The sequence below is a fragment of the Bombus vosnesenskii genome, unplaced genomic scaffold (genome assembly GCF_011952255.1).
Source record: "Bombus vosnesenskii isolate JDL3184/JDL3185 unplaced genomic scaffold, Bvos_JDL3184-5_v1.1 scf7180000013320, whole genome shotgun sequence".
Classification (NCBI taxonomy): Eukaryota; Metazoa; Arthropoda; class Insecta; order Hymenoptera; family Apidae; genus Bombus; species Bombus vosnesenskii.
In genome coordinates, this window is record NW_022882965.1 from 828,563 (window position 1) to 842,906 (window position 14,344).

At 32.8% G+C, this 14,344-nt stretch overlaps 3 protein-coding genes across 20 annotated transcripts in view; all 3 read left to right on the forward strand.

Annotated features, from left to right (window-relative positions):
• Nucleotides 1-5,268, forward strand: part of LOC117235840 (bromodomain adjacent to zinc finger domain protein 2B-like) — a 229,468-nt gene extending 224,200 nt beyond the window's left edge. For all 17 annotated transcript variants that reach the window (XM_033498246.1, XM_033498256.1, XM_033498255.1 and 14 more), the window contains 5 exons: nt 39-160; nt 236-377; nt 486-616; nt 1,409-1,693; nt 1,900-5,268. In XM_033498246.1, coding sequence (XP_033354137.1) covers nt 39-160; nt 236-377; nt 486-616; nt 1,409-1,693; nt 1,900-2,077 — 858 coding nt within the window. In that variant the 3' untranslated portion in view covers nt 2,078-5,268. The remainder of the gene's footprint in view (nt 1-38; nt 161-235; nt 378-485; nt 617-1,408; nt 1,694-1,899) is intronic.
• Nucleotides 5,269-5,991: 723 nt separating this feature from the next.
• Nucleotides 5,992-8,664, forward strand: LOC117235821 (NAD kinase 2, mitochondrial-like). Its single transcript, XM_033498184.1, has 6 exons — nt 5,992-6,144; nt 6,613-6,910; nt 7,015-7,338; nt 7,423-7,504; nt 7,579-7,840; nt 7,915-8,664. The coding sequence occupies exons 1-6, from the start codon at nt 6,108-6,110 to the stop codon at nt 8,145-8,147; spliced, it is 1,236 nt and encodes a 411-aa protein (XP_033354075.1). The 5' UTR covers nt 5,992-6,107; the 3' UTR covers nt 8,148-8,664.
• Nucleotides 8,665-8,912: 248 nt separating this feature from the next.
• LOC117235820 (steroidogenic acute regulatory protein-like) lies at nt 8,913-14,132 on the forward strand. 2 transcript variants are annotated; one of them, XM_033498181.1, is made up of 11 exons: nt 8,913-9,205; nt 10,776-11,053; nt 11,169-11,249; nt 11,364-11,441; nt 11,539-11,592; nt 11,668-11,800; nt 11,888-12,105; nt 12,189-12,341; nt 12,420-12,524; nt 12,596-12,771; nt 12,846-13,032. In XM_033498181.1, the coding sequence occupies exons 2-11, from the start codon at nt 10,811-10,813 to the stop codon at nt 13,030-13,032; spliced, it is 1,428 nt and encodes a 475-aa protein (XP_033354072.1). In that variant the 5' UTR covers nt 8,913-9,205; nt 10,776-10,810. The 2 variants fall into 2 exon arrangements, with proteins under 2 accessions (XP_033354072.1, XP_033354073.1); XM_033498182.1 differs by lacking the exon at nt 8,913-9,205 and adding an exon at nt 13,143-14,132 and having other exon boundaries at nt 10,811-11,053; nt 12,846-13,053.
• The last annotated feature ends 212 nt before the right edge of the window (nt 14,133-14,344 follow it).

The window sequence follows — 14,344 nt, forward strand, 5'->3', positions numbered from 1 at the left end:
AACATTTTAAATTGGAAAATTTTCTTTTTCTGTTACAGAATTGTCAGTTCTGTCATAGCGGAGATAACGAAGATAAACTATTACTGTGTGATGGTTGTGACCGCGGCTATCATACTTATTGTTTCCGTCCAAAAATGGAAAACATTCCTGATGGTGACTGGTAAGAAATTGTATCTTAAACGTACAAGAAATAGTAAAAACTCGTTTTGTAATTAAACGATTGTAAATATCTTAGGTATTGTCACGAATGCATGAACAAAGCTACAGGGGAACGAAACTGTTTGGTATGTGGAAAGAGGGTTGGTAAAAATTTAGTGCTATGTGAACTCTGTCCACGGGCTTATCACACTGACTGCCACAATCCTGTTATGCCAAAAGTAAGAAATTATTTTATCTATTGTTTACAAACCACAGAATGTATTGAGGCTTTCCTTGAATAAAATATCTTTATCTGCTTGATTCACGCGCATACTTGATATTTTCAGATGCCAAGGGGTAAATGGTATTGTTCTAATTGCCACAGTAAACAACCAAAGAAGAGAAATAGTAGTCGAAGGAGTCATACCAAAGGGGCAGGCACCAGAGAAAGTGAAAGTTCTGATCATCCACCAGCTAGGTGATTACGTTAAAAAACCAAACATTGTCAACTCGCTGATTTAACAACGTTTCATACGAAGTATACAGTAGGGAAAACAGCTACGAAACCATGACTCAATAATTATAACATTGTTCAGCGAACGTATACGATAAACAAACAATTTCCGATCGAATATGAAACAAAAGAACCGCTTTAAAACGAACGAACATAGAAAGTATACACTGTTCTCATGCGATTATACCGACTTATATCCTCGACTCGTATCGTACATACTCGTCGAAAGTTATTGTTGTAAAGAAGTATTTACTCCATACAGGGTGTTCCACGATAGGTTAATCGTAGTTAATGTTGTTCTTCTACTAACTAAAAAGCAATCATCGATACCCTGTGAATATACCATAGCGTCAGGTCCCTTCTCGTCGGGGGACACCCTGTACTTTGTACAGCGTGTTACGATCATCAAGTATGGGATGGGTATTTTCTTAGAAAATTCCTCGTAACGGTAGTGCTGCCTTCAGGTTCTATGATTACTCGAAAATGTATAATAATAATAATAATAATAATAATAATAATAATAATAAACCATAGAAGGGCAAAAAAACGGCGAGAGAGAAAAAAGGGAGACCAAATATAAACGAAAGACAAAGAGTCAGAAAGACGAAATGTTCCATCGAGAACAACGTACCCGTCTCAAGCAGAAAAAACACGCTCGAGTCTTAATGCATTCGTCCAGAAGCTTTTATGACGGAAAAACCTCCTGCAAACGAGAAAGATAAACGTGCAAATAATTTCTGTTGTTTTGCGTCGCAGTCCAACGCCGTCAACGGCATCGAACACACACGTAGAGGACGTCAGTTCATCGGAACCGGCAACCCCAACTGCTTCGCCACGGAAGGAGGGAAACAATAGGACGCTCACGAAGAAACAGCAACGAGAGTTGGCTCCTTGTAAGGTGCTACTCGAACAGTTGGAGCAACAGGACGAGGCCTGGCCGTTCCTCTTGCCGGTGAACACCAAACAGTTTCCTACCTACAAGAAAATTATTAAAACACCCATGGATCTCAGTACGATCAAGAAGAAATTGCAGGACTCCGTGTAAGTTACACGCGTACCAACGACTACTAGTTAATTGAACGTACTCTCTATTTAGAAATGCCTCTTTCCCTAAACATAAAAAAAAAAAAAAAAAGTAAACAGTTCACCTAAGATCTCTAGAAAAAAGCTCTAACGTGATCGTCAGCTTCAATCCGAACAAATTGGAAAATTGCCGAATATGTTCCAAAGAGTGCTTCTCGATACAGGTACAAGTCTCGCGATGAGTTTTGCGCCGATGTCAGACAGATGTTCATCAACTGCGAGGTATTCAACGAGGATGACAGTCCCGTGGGGAAGGCTGGACACGGGATGCGCAGTTTCTTCGAAATGCGTTGGACCGAGATTACTGGCGCACCACCTCCACACCCACAAACGCATAGCTGAGGCTCGGTTCGCTCTCGCAACACCTGCAACAGTTTTGCCCACTTCTACTACTAGAGGATAGATCCCTTGACATAGAGTATCATTAGGAATCGTCCAAGAGACTAACAGCGAGTCCTGTTTTCTCCGTGCTCCGTCGGCCTCGTTCTAGCGGCTGACCGAACAACTTTAATACTAATAGAGAGAAAACAAAAAACAGTAATAGGAAGTCCACGAATACGGGTACATCTTCGTATGCGTCGCGTTACGTACGTGTTACACATTCGCCTCTCCTCATCTTATGTACTCGTTACTCACCCGTAATCGACGCTCGCGTGGCTGCTTCTCTCCTTCTAAGTACACACATACCTTAATACTCGAAACTAATCTAATGGTGACGAACGTCTTTAACGGCTCGTACTTCCCCTCTCTGTAGCATCAACGGCGAACTAAAGAAAAAAACCGCGATGTTGCAAGAATTATATATATATATATATTCGTCGAGATGCCTCTGCTGAACGAAACTCAAGTTACGTTTAACGAACAACATAAGGATTGTTAGTAGGATCATGAGAGAAGTTATAAAACTTATCATGGCCGGAAGCCGTGACAGAGACTTTACGATATAGATTACATTTTGTGATTCGGAGCTTCTTAAGATCGGCGCGACTAAAAACACCCATGTATGGGAATGCATCTACTCGTTCGAAGCCTCCAAACTCCCTGCTTCCCGAGTAGAAATGAAACACAATGCAGATGGTCACTGTACTTACTGAATAAAATGAGTAAATTTTTGCCTAAGCAAACAAGAATGTAATTTGCAATTGTATTATACGGGCTTAGTGCCGGCGTGTCGGCAAAAGAAATATTTTGCAAAGTAATGAATGTGAAAAGAAGAGGTATATATAAATATATATAAATATATATAAATATAAATATAAATGTATAAATATGAATATAGTGTATATGTATACTATATAGATAGTCACGTCACACGAACATGCAACACACATACACGTAACACTTCTGCCCACGAAAACGTCAGCACGATAAGGGTAACATTTGCTGTACAGTAAGATATACAACAGAATGACGAAGTCAATCTTCCAATTAAGGACGGAGTTAATGCCATTCCACGGATTCTTTGTCCCTTTCTTTTTATTAATTCGCTTTTTACTTTATTTATTTATGTTTGAATCATGGGTGAACGGAAATGAGGCTTATTTGATTGAATGATTGCACACAAACAGAGTATCTTAATAACTCGACGTGAATTTTTATAAAAAGAAATGTAAATCTCTTTACCTATGTCAAACGAAACTTGATAAGTAATTAATTTGCAAGGGAGAATTAAAACTATAAGACATAGGATAAAATAAAATATATGAACGTTGGAAAATGTAGTCTGTTAAAGTCTGAAAGTGAATGGTTTTTGTTGACTAAGTACGTTTTAATAAATCTGATTTAGCATGGCTAAAACTAGTGCTACAGTAACTCAACTGATATCATTCGGATTCAAATATCATATATGAAAGCAATATGAATTAAAAATTCCATTTACCTTAGAGTGAACACAGTACAATTGTATGCGTTGAATGGCAGTCGCTTTTAACAAAGAAAGAAAAAAAGTTATAAATTTTAAAGCAAGGCAATGGACTATCATGTTCACGTTCTTTTTTTTTTTTTTTTTTTTTAACAAATTAAAGCAGTTTTATCCTACATGGTGCGTAGCGTTACACTGTGAAATGTAAGCGTCGTTGAATTTTATCCGCGTCGAGTTCCGACAGGACCTCGAGTTTGATTGTTCGTAATAATAACGCGAGTTTTTTAAGCGATAATCGATTTCTCGATAGGATTACAATAATGTAATATCTCACACGCAGTGTACCCGGGACGATGAAACAACCCAAACACGTTTCGAAACGGATATCGTGCGACAGGGCGATGTAAGAACATGCTACGTATGAATGATGGTGTCGGTAGTAAGTCTTGGATTCATTAGATAAGCCGCGGTACCTTCGTAAATGTGACCATCGCACGACGATAAAACGATTAACACAAGAACATTAATGATATCTTGTTTTTTATGTAATTGATGTACATTATTGCTCGTAATAGCGGATAATTATGTAATAACAACGGTTAAAAAGAGAATAGAGAAAGAAAGAGAGCGAGCGAGAGAGAGAGAGAGAGAGAGAAGTGGTTCGGCCGTAGTGATATGTGCTAAACATTCGTAGTATGTAAAAGTATTAGCTAGATTATAAAATGCCGCGTGAAAACGACTACAACGTGAATGACGATTAACGAAATATGCAGGGTGCGGCTGAATACGCAAAATGGATGTATTGTCGTCCTGACATGGTCTAAGAACGATCGGTAACAGTAAGATCGTAACGAGTAAAAACGCGCGTCTTTTTATTATCACTTTTTAATTTCATTTGCAGACAATACGTTTATATTAAATGACTATATAGTAATTTTCTTACTAATTTTTTTATTTCCGCAAATCAATCTATATATGTACGTCTCGGAATTTTTCTTCTTTAGGACGATCGTTGGTTTTCACAATGATAAATAATATAAAATATACAACGTTATATATTTTAATACGTGAGCGCATTGTCGGGGCATTTCGCGATCTTACCAAACGTTCTTAGAATGCAAGTCGACGTAAACGTATGCGTGAAACATGTGTGTACATCACTTTATGCACGCCTTGCACCCTCGTATTATAGTCGATGCATTAGACATCTCATACATTCAGATACACCACCAATAACAACAAGAACAAATAATTTTTTAAGATTCAATTATTATTTAAATAGTACAGTTACATTGTTAGTATGAATAACGACGCTTTTTATACGAATTTTAGTTTTTAATGTCGATCTTATGATATATTATATGGTATAATGATAATGACAATGGTAATAACAATAACGATAAACGATATCGATAATGGAACAGATTAAAGAGAAATTAAAAACTGCGCAAATGAGAAAGGAGAACACGAAGAGAGAACGAAAGAAAAGGAATGAGTGAGAGTGAGAGAACGAGAAAAAGAGATTATTGGAAGCCAGAGTGTGTGTTTAAGCTAGATGATTGTCTATAGTATAAACGAAGGCATACAGTAGGTAGCCTCGATGCTATTTAAACAGACTTAATTAATGTATTGCAAATGAATTAATAAAGTGTAAGCGAAGCGTGTATCTGTACAGTGAAATCTTTTTTTCTCAATTATTTCAAAACGCTTGAGTTTAGAAATGGAAACGCTCTTTTATGTTATCTCTTATTACTTCGTAATTTGTCAATGACTTTTTTATATCAATATGAATAGACATCGAAGCATTTACAATTTTTTTTTTTTAATACATTTCTTTTGGCACATTTTCTTTAAAACACTTTCTTTAGTACATCTTTAACATGTTAAATAGTATGGCGTATTAGTGACTGGAACTAAACTTATTAATGGCACATGGCACATAAAGTTTAAGTATATATTTAAATTTAAAAGAGTCATAATTGTAAAATTTCTAATACTTTCAATATTCCAAATGATAATATTCTAAAATACTCTAAATGCAACATAAAATACTTAACTAATTTGCTTTCACTGAGATATGTTCATATTATATGGACATTATGATATTATGATATATATTATTTTAAAATTAGTGATCGTGCTTTGGCGCTATAGGCAGGATATTTAAAATTTACGCGGCCATCAACGTGTTAACTATGCAATTTTATCTTTCACGCTTAGTAACTTTTCTTTTAATTAATCATTAAATTTAATAAACTATCATTTTATCAATGAAAAGAAATTATACGCATTCGTATTTCCCGCGGTCGCTGTACTAGCCTTTGAAAATTTATGCCCATTATACTGCCATATATATATGTATGCTAACTCACACATATATATATATGTCATTGCTGTAGTATTTACCGTTTGTGCCAGTAGAGAGGTTAGAAACGTTTTAACGCGCTTAATATTTCTTTGTTTTGTATTATTTGTTCGCATTTCGTATATCAATTTTTTAAGCAGCATGCGATGACGACTCTCAACCATCTTCGAAAAAGATCTGCCAGTAAGTCAATTATCATTATCAGTAGCGTTTAATTCCATTGGTGACGATACGTAATGTCAAGACGCTCCAATGAAAATTCGCGAAACAAAAAACAAATTCTAATAATAACTTTAGTATATATTTTATTTTGAACGATTTCAAACACAAGATTAATTGGATATTAATCATCCGTCAATCAATGGTCTCATTAATAATAATGGAGACATTAAAATGTAAAAGTACTGTGATTACGTACTTTCTACACATGAAGCTCATAAATAAAGCCATAACAATAAAAAAAATATGTACGTAAATGTTATATAATTTGATATTTCTTATAAAAATCAAAATGAAATATTTAATGGTTGTTTAAATACATTTGTTATACTGCTATGACAAATGTATACAGGTGTCATTCCTCATTATTTATTATTTTGGAGTTTTTAGAAAATCAATCGATAACTTAATTTACACTTTATATTTTTCTAGGAGCTGTACAATTTTTACAACCGCATAAGTACAATGCTTCCAATAATCTTAGGTTATTCCTCCGAAATGAATCGAATTTTGTACCGAAGCGAGTGCTCATTGTGGCAAAATTGTCGCGATATCATTTTGAAAAAATACGAGAACCAAACTTGAGTGACGAACAATTAAAGTTTAAATTGTTGGAAAGAGGTTCTGATTATGATACAATGATAGCTAGTCATATAGCAACCAAACATGTAAAAAGTCAAGTAATTGAAGTCTTGAAAAAACTGAATATAGAGTATAAAATAATAAATAGGTAAAAATACATAATTCTTATTCTATGAATCTTTGTTGAGTTAAATATTTGTTAAACTAGCGCTGTGTTTATCCTGATTGTTATGCTTATGTATGTTCTATAAGGGAAAATCTAGACAGATCAAATTTTATTTGGGCTGATTTAATTCTTCCGATTGGTGGCGATGGGACGTTTCTGTTGGCGTCAAATATGATATTCGATGACAAGACACCAATAATTGGTATTAATTCATTTCCGGAAAGATCGGAAGGATATCTTATGTTATCTCCGAAATATACGACAAGGATACCTGAAATTTTCGAAATGCTAAAAGCAGGTCATTACAACGTAGTAATGAGACGAAGAATTCGTACGACGATAAAGGGAGATAATATTTGGGACCCTCCTTTCCACACGCACGAAAAAGGTCGCGTTGTAGGTGAAGAAAAGTAATAAATTAAGAGAGAGAGAATCATTTTTTATATAACAAATTTGAAGACATCATACATTACAAAAATGTTTTACTATTACAGATTTTACACACAAGATCTGAAGCAAGAAATATCAAATAAGTTACCAAAAAAAAGACGTTTGCCTTGGTTGGCATTAAATGAAGTAAGTTACACGCAAATAAATCATGTGTTCTTTAATAATTATGGATTTAAATTTAACATTTTTTAAACATTTAGGTATTTATAGCAGAAATACTTTCTGCTAGAATAAGTAATTTACTAATAAATTTAAATAATGAAGAGAAATATCATTTGGTAAGAAGTTCTGGCTTGTGTGTTAGCACAGGAACAGGATCAACATCTTGGTATAGATCTATAAATACTGTTAGTCCACAAGTAGTAAAAGAAATACTGAGCCTTTTAGATAAAAAACAAATTGACAATGAAGAGATTGAAAAAATCTCTTCTACTTTCAATGCTGGTTTACCTTTTCATGCGGGTAAGTATAATATTGTATTAAGTAAAAAAAGTTGTAATAAAATATGTATATATAATATAATATTTGTATTTTAGAGGAATTAAAATTGTGTTATTCTGTAAGAGATATGATGGTAAATAGCATGTGGCCTACACCAAAGTGTCTGCAACCTCGTGGATTTTGTAAAAAGCTGACAGTAACATCACAATGTTACGATGCTGGTTTAGTCCTTGATGGTGGCATAGCAGTACCATTCAATTTTGGGACTACTGCAGTATTGGAGACTTATCCTGAAGATTCTTTACGAGCGCTAACCCTTCCAGATTGATAAGTATTTATTTTGAATAAAGATTTAGTTTTGATTTAATTTAAGAAGGTGGGAAATAGTTAGAAGGTGGGAAGTATCAACAGTTTTGATGTATTGAAGATTAACAAGGCTTTCACAGTATGTGAAATTTGCACTTTTGTATCTCAGAATGTTTTGGAATTTTATAAACCGCATTTGATTTGATATATATGTACAATTTCTCAAAGACTACTATAATTTTATAACGTTTTGCATTCTGCAATATAATTATGTACATGTATAAGTTAATGTAAACCATATTCCAATGAATAGCAGTAATAAAATCAATATAAGTAATGTTCATGTAAATGTAATATCAGTGAATTTTTATGAAATTGTATTTCTTAGGAATAAAGGAACAAAAATATTGTTTATACGTAAAAGTTCTAATCAATTGTTTATTTGCTCAGTTTGTATAATTATGCGCCCTTTTTATACAAAGATACATTGTCTAATTTAGAACGACAAATTAAAAGAGCCTTTGTTTAATGCTTTTAAATATTAAAGTATTAAGTAGAAAAATCTATCTAATCTTATCTCTATTCTAATCTTATTTCACGTTGTGTCGGTAATATTGGAAGTGACACTAGAATCCCCCGAGATGTGAGACAACAGAATACACAGTCTTCTAGATCTATTCTGTGCTGCCCATGTTACCTCATCTATGTTAGTAATAATTACAAATACAAAAATATTAATCTAAATATTAAAATATATTCAGTAAATATTATTTTTTATACGCAGATAAATTAACTTCTTCTCGTATAAAAACATCGAAAGATGTCACTATGTTCATCACCATCACATGGCGCCACCGTTGTCCATATAGTAAAAAATTTATGTGCAACTCATGTAGATAAATTGCTAGATTTGCAAATATTTATCTCTGTACAACGAAACTCGAAATATTAGTGGTGCTGTTTAAAATTAAACATTTCGTTGGAAATTCTTTCCTTCGGAATGATACGCGAGTGGAATATGTTAACGCTTAATTCTTCACCGATGCGATTGGATTTATGAGGACCTATAAGACTTAAACGGTAAACAAGTCATTCATTCATGATTCTTTTTTATTCTAATGAAGACAATATAGTTTTTACATTCTTTATTTATTGAGGTATACAAGTCAAAATTTTATAAATAGTATTATATTAAAAAATCTGGGAAAACAAGTTAATTATCTTCAAACTGTCAGTCTGAACGCTTCTTCATAAAGTTTGAGGTTAAAATGTTTCGTTAACGTCAATTCAGCTGAATACACCGGGAGAGATCCTTTGTTATTAGCATTTTATTCATGATTACGGAAACAGTATTGGAGGAGACTGTACGATTTACACAATAAACATGATTCTATATATATTTTGAGGAAATGTTTTCTTAGCATTGGTAAGGCCATCGACCGCATCAGCTGTTGCATTTCGTATATATACTTTCGGACCTTAAAGTTTACTTGTGTATTTTGTTAAAAAATGAAGCTATTTCTGGAAGAAAAAGGTATAAAAATATGATTCATCAGATGTAACGAAAAAATTTTAAACACACGCTCAAACAAATATTTGAAGATAAATAAAATCGTTATCGTGATAAGTATCGAACAAATTTCTGTAAGATAGTGGATAAGAGTAAAGTTACTAGCAGATCTGTTTTCAATATTTTAATGTGAAAATGTAATTTTTATGAGTCCAATTCATTCGTACATTTCTCATTTATTTTGTACTTCGATCATTGTAAAAGACATGTAAAGTGTAGATTTCTTTTATGTAATCGCTTATGAACCAAAAAATGACTTCAGTAAAATGTATGTAATTGAACAACACATGTATATAACTCGATATCGGTTGACGCGAATATATATTTATTTGTTTGTATTAATGAACCCAATAAATGTAAATACTTCGATCTAAATAAATAAATAATTCTTTGCTATCGAAATTATGTACATGTACACGAGTATATAAAAATAGAAAAATAATGTTCGTGATAATTGAAGTAGATGATACCTTTGTGCACGATGATCACGTCCTTGTAGGAAAATCAATGATTATAAATATAATTTTCAACTACATAATTCTGAACTTGTTTCTTGTAGATGTAAACGAAGTTGAAACAAAAATTGCCATGATTATTAGTACTTACTAACTTTTATAGGGTGGTATAATTTTTATCTCTTAAGAATGTCAATTCGATCACTTGATATCTTATAAAAGAAATTGCATTATTGCGTAGTCCCGGAATCACAATACATATCAAAGCGCATTTGAAAAAACAAACAATAAAAGCCAGTTACTCACAATAGTACAATAGATTTAAAGTGTTCTGAGTCGTACACTAATACATGTTTCCAATATCAATATATAACAATATAAACGATCTTTTTTTCATTCGGTAATTTAAATAAATCAATAGTCTAACAATGCACAAATACACAAAATAACGAATGTAAATATAACGTGTAAACATGTTATATTATATAATGGCAGAATTCCTAGTTTTAGTCTCAAATAATCGGTATGTATTTCCAATAGGTATAGTATCGATTCGATATATTATTCTTGAAATGTTAATCGTGATTAAAGACTATTAACCCGTGTTGGAAATTTTATTCTTCAGGTTACTGTTGCGCATATCAGAAAATACGGTAGAGAATGGCAGAAGACGAGAGGCAAATTAGAGCGGCCGCAGAAACCTTGCTGAGTGAATCTGTAAACTCCCACAGGAGTTTGTACACTCAACAAAATGTAACGCGAACTCCGGATATCATCCTTAGCGAGGACCTTATCGCGGGTGCTATGCATAACGGGAGGATGTCCAACGTCAGACGCTTCTTTTGCCTCTTCGTCACCTTCGACCTCCTGCTTACATTCCTCATGTGGCTCATTTGCACAATGGTAAATTGCACATGTTACCGCAACTAATTTGCAATTGGAGAAAAAATAGCTTTTTCATTTATGTTCGTTTGATCATACATGAAATATTATCAACTTACCCGAAATCTATATCTAGATTGCCGGTGAGAGTTTGGAGTCCGCCTTCATGAATCAAGTAGTCCATTATCACATAAAAACCTCACTCTTCGACATAGTGGTAAGTACCATGTTAATTATATGGCGATAACTATTCGAAAAAGAACGAAGAACAATGTCCAAAATGACATTCACTTCGTCGAAAACAGAGATTCTAAGGATTTCATCTTCTCAGATGGCAGCGATTTGCAGGTTTACCGTGTTGTTGCTCTTCTATGCTCTGCTCCATTTGGATCATTGTATTATCGTAGCTGTAAGTATCGTAATTTTGTAAACGATTAGAATGCGATTAATCGTAAAATAGTAATATACGATATTGTATAAAAGAAACGCTATGTGATTTGTTACAGTTGACAACTGCCACGACGTGTGCTTTCTTAATTGCTAAAGTGTTTCTTTTTGATGTAAGTGCCAAGTCTTTGTTTATGCATTAAATATTTATAATAACAGACTTATTACTTTATCACTTTCATTTTTAGTGGTCGATATGCAATCAACCAGTATTTCAGGTTCTTCTTATCCTTACATCTTTTGTATTGCCTTGGGTGGAGGCTTGGTTCTTTGATATTCGTGTGTTACCTCAGGAAACACAAGCCAGAAATTGGTTTAGAAGTACGATATTTATAATTATTTTCATTATTGAACATTAAGATGGATGTTGTGTATCAGTAGTAAACAGAATTTTCAAACTGGTTTTAGATTTTACGGATAATGAAAGAGAACCGCTCCTTCGAGGAGTTGTTTCGGAATCACGTCAATATACCAGCGAACCTGGTACATTTTTTACACCTATGGATTCACCAGCTCATTCTGATAACGAGGATGAAAGTTCTAGAACACCAGGTAATACTCGGGGCTTATCAAAAGCAACTGAAGTATTTCCACCTAAGTCTCTACCAAAACTCACGACAGAGATGGTGAGCAAAAATTGTATAATAAATCCTAGAAAGATATTAGTACGTTTAATAGTCTTTTTTAAACGATTCTTTAATGTTTACAGATACAGGACTATAAACGAAGAGCATATATATTAGTGCAAACTTGCCACGATTTATTGCAATCTAAAGATTGGCAAATTCAAAATATAATGTCAAATGGTGATATTATCTTTTATATAAACCGTCCTAAGGAAGGGAAAACATTAAAGATAGTAGTAAGTTTAAATGGGATATTAAGTTTATATATATTGAAGATTTTTTATTGTGAAATTGATTTCATATGATTTTTTAAGGGAACTATTGAAGCTCCAGCTGGTATACTCGTGAACAGATTATTCGACGAAGTTGAATTAACACCGTCATGGAATAGACTCGTTACAGAGTCGAAAAAGTTACAGGTAACATCTTTTTTATTATGTCTTATTTTTTACATACTTATCAAAATTACAAATTGTGATTTCTCAATCAGGACATTGATGAAAATACAGATATTGTTTATCAAGCCACAAGTGCCCAAGGAGGAGGCATTATTGGCGCTCGTGATTTCGTTATTTTAAGACATCGTGTGCAGTATGGTAACTATTATATAAATAGTGGAATGTCAGTGCCTTTTACGTCATTACCAAATCGCAGTAACGTCGTCAGGTAAGATTGCAAGATACATCTTTAAGATTGTGCTATATCAAAAACTAATTATTTGTGCTAACATTTTGTTAAAGAGCCGAGAACAAGCTAAGCTGTTGTGCAGCAGAACAATTACCTAATGACGAGAGTAAATGTCGATTTACGTGGATAATTAATACGAATTTGAAAGGCTGGCTTCCACAAAAAGTTGTAGATAAATCAATGTCTACTGCATTGGTAGATTTCATGTCTTATGTAAGGAAATACATGGATGATACGTAAGGATCAACCGTTTAGTATATTGTAGGTTTCGATATTCGATCAGAAAACCACGGTCTTTCATAATCATCCTCTGGATTCGTGTGATTGAAGGAATTTCATTTTTTTTATAGCATTTTTAACGTTCCGAGAGTAACGTAATTGTTAATCAAGTCAAATATGATTTTCCTACAATGTTTTCCATATGCATTAGTACAAACTAAAGGAAAAATGTAGGAGTCTATGAATGTTTATTTTGTGGAATTGACAGACTAACAAAAGGACGGTAAATGACTTTTTTCCATATTTCGTATTTCCTAATCAGAAATTAAAGTGAAGAGATACTTTTTATAGATGAAATATGTTTAAAAAAATGATTAATGTCTTATTTTCGATACATTTATACAGGATGTTATCGAAGTAGTGGTATAAGAGAAAAGAAGGTGATTCTGCGCCAAAAAAGATATAGAACAAACAAATAATATAAAATAAAAAAATTACGTTTCGTTTTTGAGAAAATCGAAGTTGAAAAAACGTGACTTTATATTTTCGACTTATCTTTTTATGTACATTCACTTCCTTTCAGCTTATACCACCAATTTGGCAACACCCTGTATCTTAAATTAATAGAGAAATTAAACATGCGTCTTGGGCAGGCACCATGTTTTGTAATTACTTTTCAATATATTATGACTTAACTATTATATTACCTGTTTATAAATTATTCAAAAGCGACATTATCATAACAAAATCTAATCTTGTTATTTATAAATCGTCTAAAATATTGACGATATTTATGGCTTTTAATTTTCTGCTTTATTCGTCTTGATAATTCTACTTTGCATTTTTAATTTTTATTTGGCTATGTTGATTTACGAATGCAAATTATGTCCAGGTAAAGTCACTTTTGTTATAAGAATATTATTTCGAAATATTCATTTAGTTAATTATTTTAAATCTTGAAACTTTTGTTAAATTGCAGTGTAAATATACGAACATATACAGATATATAGTGCTTTACACAAATTCTTATTTGCCTATATATTCAATCACAATTAATTGTATTTACAATACACGTTTAATCATGATTCATGCATGAATGTGGTTGACTATGTTTATCTTCATTGCATGTACAAAAAAGGCAACAAAATATCAGGGAAAAGTTAAAGAATAAATAGTTATATAAGTAATTTGACATGAACAACGTAATGGAATGTTTAAGAAAATCTTTTAAAGTATTTTCATATCATTATAATTTTTTAAAAAATACACAATAGCATGATTCATTTTTAATGGCCGTTTCTCGTATATTTCATTCTTCGTATATTTCTTTGTT